The 5,967-nt window shown below is 52.5% G+C and overlaps 1 protein-coding gene across 1 annotated transcript; it reads right to left on the bottom strand.

Annotated features, from left to right (window-relative positions):
* Positions 1 to 274: 274 nt before the first annotated feature.
* On the bottom strand, positions 275 to 3,599 carry LOC119375954 (uncharacterized). Its single transcript, XM_037645971.1, has 3 exons — positions 3,574 to 3,599; positions 1,860 to 2,091; positions 275 to 781 (listed from the first exon to the last, which is right to left on the bottom strand). Exons 1-3 carry the CDS (start codon positions 3,597 to 3,599, stop codon positions 275 to 277), a joined length of 765 nt encoding a protein of 254 aa, XP_037501899.1.
* Between the last annotated feature and the right edge of the window lie 2,368 nt (positions 3,600 to 5,967).

Raw genomic sequence — 5,967 nt, 5'->3', positions numbered from 1 at the left:
CCGCGAATTTGTTAAAGAGAAAAAGGCGTCTACCTGAAACTCGCGTCGGAAGCTAGAGACGTCCAGGGGGGAACGGAAGTTAGTTTCCTGGATGAACAGGATATCGATGCCATGGGCCTGAGCGAAAGCTAGGATGTCCCTTTGTTTGGCCTTGTCCCGGAAGCCTCTGACGTTCCATGTTGCGAACGTAAAAAGCGACATATCCTGAGGGACCGCGACAAAAAAAAAAAAGGGGGGGGGGGAGGCGAGCGGGCCGACCGGTCGCGGAGCCCAGTTAACGTTTCCCGCCGGCACCCGGCGGTGGATGCCCTTTCCCCGAAGGGGGTGTACCCAGCTTCTGGGACTTGGCGGTCGGAGGCGCGTCACTGTCGCTGCTGAGGTCGTGTGTTTTAGGGCGGCGGTGCTTGTTGTCAAGGCTCGGGGGGTGGCTCGACTCAGCGGTGGCTGCCATGGTGTCTCCTCTTAGTGGGGACCTTGAGCGCGAACGGTCGCGCCTCACGAGGCCTGACTGTGCCATGGGTGTGGCAGCGGGAGTAGGGTCTCCTGAAGTTGGGCCAGGTGTCTGCGTCACGGCGGGGGGTAACGGACCCGGAGGGGGGTGCTCAGAGTCAGGTAGTGGGTAGTAGCCGCGGCTCACAATGGGCGCTTCGTCCAGATTGGGTGGGGCGGTTGTCGCAGCCGCGAGCGGCGGGAAGTTGACGTCATCAAGTCCCGGGGGGGTCGCCGCGTTGTCGGATGGGGCGTGCTCGTCTTCGGGGACTTCTTGCTCCGAGCTCGGTGCCTGCGAAATGTCCCAAGAATCACGCGTGGATTCCGGGGAGCCGGATTAGAGGCCACTTGATTCATCCCTGTCGCCTTCGGAGCTTGACATACTCGTCTCGTCATTGGTTTCAGCACCAGCGGCCGGAGGTGAGGGGGACGTGGGGGAGAGGCGGATGTCGTTTCTCTCCTGTGAAGCCTGGATCACCTCGGAATCGGGAGCGTTCATTGGCATAAGGGGGCGTGGCCTCGGCCTCAGCACTTGGAGCCCCGACGAAGACGACGCGGCCGTGAGAGACCGCGGGCTACCTGGTTGTGTAGCGCTTGTGGTGGTCCTCGTCTCGGACGGGAAGCCACGCGCCGCGGCAACGTAAGAGCGCTTACGGAAGCACTCGCGCGTGCCGTGCCTCCCGCCACACCGTTTGCACTCTTCCACACACCCCTCGGTTTCATGGCCGAAGACGCCGCAACGCTTGCAGTACGCGGCGGTACAGGCTGATGCCATGTGCCCCGGTTCGCTGCACCTAGCGCACACTCGGCGCATACCCCGGTATTCGCACATAACGCGGTGCCCGGCAATAGTGCTGAAATTAGGGACCGGTCTGCTCATCTCAATTCGCACTACACGAACGCCGTTGAGCTTGTTTTGTCTGTTTGCGAGAGTAGCAAATGAGACGCTTTTCACTTTGCCGTACTGGGCGAGGGCATTAGCTAGCACCTCATCGGGCAGGTAGGCGGGAAACCGGTAAACATTCACAAAGGTAACCGGGGGACCGACGGCTTCGACAGCGACGTGCTCGCGGTTTATTTTAAAGCCTTCAGCAACCATTAACTTCGTAGCTTGGCTGGCGTTCCTGGTACACACGAGGAACTTAGAGCCCCCCATGTGCTGCAGCACTAGTACGCTGTCGTCGCCTGCGGTCTCCTCAACAGCATCAATTAGATCGTCAATTGACACATCCCCTTCAGGGGCATTAAACAAAAAACAATTCTCCCTCACTGGGAGGTTACTTGAAGCTGCCATTTCGGTGGGTGTTGCCACGTGTCGCGCTGGCGGGCCGCCGGCGAGACTGGGGGGCGTATCTGGTGGGTCTGGTTACGTGCAGTTCCTCTGCACCCTCGTAGGCGGGGCGGCTCAGCCGAGGCAGGCGCCGCACGGAAGCAGGTGGCACCAGGGAGGGCAGCAGGGGACTCCGGGACAGCAGGTGCGGACCGGGATCCTGATGCTTCCTGGCATAGGGGTGGTGGTGGGTCTCCGGGCTGCTAGGCCCGGAAGCTGGAGGCGGTGGTCGCGCGCGCGGGGCGGCGGTGCCACGAGAACTCTCTTTCTCCCTTGAGTAGAACCCGGGGTGGGGTCGGTGTAACGTGACCCCGCGTCCGGCTTGGTGACTCGCGCGAGAAAACGGCCGAGAAGCGATCGGGCGAAGCTCCTTAAGGCGGCACCCGTTCGTCCCTCGTGGTCGTAGTAGTGCGAAACCAGTCGTAACGCTAGTACCAGATCTTGACCTCCAAGGTGGTGCCGGTGGGAGATTTTTCCTGTGCGTTGTTGAACAATAAACAATTCGCAGCGTGCGCGTTAACTAAAAGCCGAATTATTCTGTCTCTCATTCCCCATTAGCAGCCATTGGCATGTTCCAGTAGGAAACGTTAGTAGAAGTGTAAGTGTTAGCTAAAAGCCGACTTCTTCTGTCTCTCATTCCCATTAGCAGCCATTGTTTACCTCCAAGGTAGTGCCTGGTGAGATTTCTCCTGTGCGTGATTAAACAATAAAAATTTTGTTCAAAACGCCGTTGATTGATGAAATAAACCAACGAAAGACGCCAGATGTTTTGTAAAAGCAGAACGAAAGAACGCCAGATGTTTTTCTTAAAGTGTAGTAGTAGTAGTTGTATGTAGCCACCTCGCCCGATCGTCAACGGGCGAGGTGGACCGGCAACGGCGCGAGGACCCTGCCGTACGAGAGTTAAATCACACTAAAAGACATACTTTGCGGGCGATACACTCTAGTGAGCTTTCAACTTTTCGTCTTAATGTACATGATAAAGAAATTATTTCTACGAAAAACGCAAGGCACACCTTGAGCAATATATTTGGTTTAGGGACGCTAAATGGAACCATGAGGCGATGCGAAGCCGGAGCACTTGCACGATCGCGTTCCGTTGGCTTTCGTTGGGCATGCTACCGACCTCGCGTCGTGGAACGCGCGTCCTGTCTTCCCTCTAGCCTTGCCTTTAATTCGCACAGGGCGAGCGGAGAATGCGGTCGCTCTTGGCGCTCTTTCGCTCGGGAGCGGACTTCTTCCTTGCATTTCACCGATCACAAGTGATAATGAAGGGACCACGTAAACCAACAGTACAATAAAAGTTTGATGTTTAATATATACACGATGTTTCACACTCTTTATATTATGTACTGGGCGCATTTCACGGAAGAGTTTCACGGTTTACAGATGATTCCCTCCGTAGCTTCGCCCCACTCATCATCATTCAGCCCGTGGATATGCTGTGATTTTTTTCTTCTTCTCAGTCAACTTTATTGATATCTTGCAACATGCACACAGGCAGCAAACAGCAATCAGTATTTGTGAACAGACATTTCGGGTTTCGTTGCAGGCTGTGTGATCGGCTACGGCTTTAAATTCTGTGTCACCTCTATGTTGTGGACTAAACAGCTTCGTTGGTCGTCCACGTTTGCAGAGTGAAATGACTTCTCAACTTTTTTTTTTTTGCTTGGCCTGGAATTCGCACTTCTCCATATAATGCTTCAGTATTGAAAGCGTCTGTAGTTACTTCCCCCCCCCTCCCTTTACATTGCCTCCGATACTCGACCATGGTCTCCATTTTAGGCGCACGTCTCTATACGTTTCAACGCATCGTCATCATCATCGTCTATGCACGAGCTCTCGGCAGCCCACGGTCCGTTCCAGAGATCGCCAGGCGAAATCGTCGGTGAGCTGCAACCTGCCATGAAGAAGGCTGACTCTCGCGAGATGTCGACGACGACAAGTTCGTACGAGACCGCGCTCACTAAGTGTCCAGGAGAAGCTCTACGGCTGTGCCAACGTTGGGCTATGCTTAGGCCTTCCTAAATATGCTGCAAATGCAGTGTTATACGCCTTGTGCACCGCCTATAGAGGCGCCACTGATAGCCATCTAGCGGGCGCCGCCGACAGTACGTGCGGGAAGCCGAGCAGACGACAGCGCTTTGCACAGCTTTGCTGTGAGGAGATGAACGAAGTTCGCGGCTGCTATTTCCCCTTCGTGCGGGCGCCAGACAACTAATTCTGCACTGGCAGCTGCGAGAAAGGCGCGGGCCTCTACCAAAGTGGACTTGTGCTCGATGTTTGTCGCAAACGAGCGCTTAACTAAGCGCACGTCGCCGATTTCGAACGACGGCATGAAAGCCTGGCGCCGACGGTTCGTGCGCGACAGAGCGCGCGCATCGAAAACACAAGTATAAAAAGGCGCCGAGAGCGCGCCCCTTCTCCACAGAAGACGCCACCGACACAGCTACACAGCCAACGCACGCGAAAGATCGGGATATTCGAGAAAGCAAAGCAGAGCCATCGGCGCCGTCTGATTCCGCAGACGAATCGGCGAGAGGATCTCGCCCTTTCCCAAGCTTTCGCTGTGCTACGCACAGACGAATCATACGCACCTTCCGAACCCGTCCGAACCCAGGCGCGAGCCGATACAGGAAATGCAAGCGCGCGGCGACGGAGAGTCAGCAGGCCCCGGAAAGTCTCAAGTTCCAGCGATCGCCGCAGAGGGCGAAAAAATCAACCGCGGCGAGTTCCATCGATATGCGTGGAGAGTGGAGCTACTGACTCCTCTTTTAGCGGTCGGATAAGTTAGTTCGCGTTTTCCGTGTTAGGGGCGCTCAACGCGGCCGAAAATTTTATTTTAGAATGTATCAGAAGATTGTTAAAAGCTTAGTTACCGTGTCATTTTTCATACAGCTAGTAGGGACCAGTTTTTGTGTTACTTCTAGAGTTAATACAAGAGCTTGATTGTTTGAGGACAAGTATTGAGATTACACTGACGCTCGAAAAGCAGCAGCCCATTGGCATCGATTGCGCTTTGGTCGGTTATTTCATTCAAATTGTACCGCGCTCGTTTTCTTTGATCGGCGTTACGCAGCTCCGTTTCAAATCAGTTTTGATATAGCAATGTGAGTTCGTGCGCCAAACATGCCGTTGCCACAAAGCGAACGTCTCTAAAGCCTGTGAATCACGTCAGCTGCGGCGCTTCACCGGCTGCCAGCGTGAAAATTGAATGCCAGCAAAGAGCTCGGAGACTACCTACGAAAACGGAATAACCAGGCACCATGTGGGTGTGCGCACCGGTGAGTGAAAATGCACTGCTTTGAATTTGAACATAGCTTTCTTTTTTCTTTGCATGCGCTAGGGTTTTTGTCATTTCAAAAGGTTTTACGACTCGTCCAGCTGATCCGATGCACCGCTTGTGGATTCCAATGACATTTTCTAAGATTATTTACTTCGTTCTCACTTTTGCAAAAAAATATCTTTACTGCTAAACTTTGTAACGCAGATCACAGCATAAGTTTTACCTATTTCTGCACAAATTAGTCTTCTGAGATAAATGCTCATAAGTCCAATGCATGATAGAGCCAAGTGAACTTATAGTATGTATATGCATTTATACATTTTCGTAAGTTTACAATCATACATATTACATTTGCACATACCATGAGTTTATAGAGTTGTGCAATTAACTAGCTTAGTATCCTCTAATTGAGGCTTGGTCAGACACGGTCCACTGAAGGTCACCACTAAAACAAATTCACAAACAAAGCAATGTTATGTGCACACTATTTTTCTAATGCAGTGCTCTCATATACATTCTTCTCAGACATGAATCGCAAATCCACTCACGCTTCTACCATAGTAATCAGTATTTTTTCCTCTTCCAACCCAACCACAGCCTCCAAAAAACTGCTCATATCAGCACATGCTCGGATGCTTTATCTCTGAACCTACCTCAAGTCAGCAGAGGATGTTCCACTACTGAAAGTAAATTCGTTGTCCAAAGTTCTCACAAGGTATGGTTGTGGACACTTTACTTATTGAATCAATTTGTCTATCATCATTTCTTTCTTGCTTCTTCTCATGACTCAACTTTTTTTCTTCTCAGAAAACTGGACAAAAGAGAGATCATTGGTTTCCAAGCTACCCACACCAAGTCGTAA

This window comes from Rhipicephalus sanguineus, unplaced genomic scaffold (assembly GCF_013339695.2).
Source record: "Rhipicephalus sanguineus isolate Rsan-2018 unplaced genomic scaffold, BIME_Rsan_1.4 Seq10393, whole genome shotgun sequence".
NCBI classification, from domain to species: Eukaryota; Metazoa; Arthropoda; class Arachnida; order Ixodida; family Ixodidae; genus Rhipicephalus; species Rhipicephalus sanguineus.
This window is presented reverse-complemented; position numbering and strand designations above follow the sequence as displayed.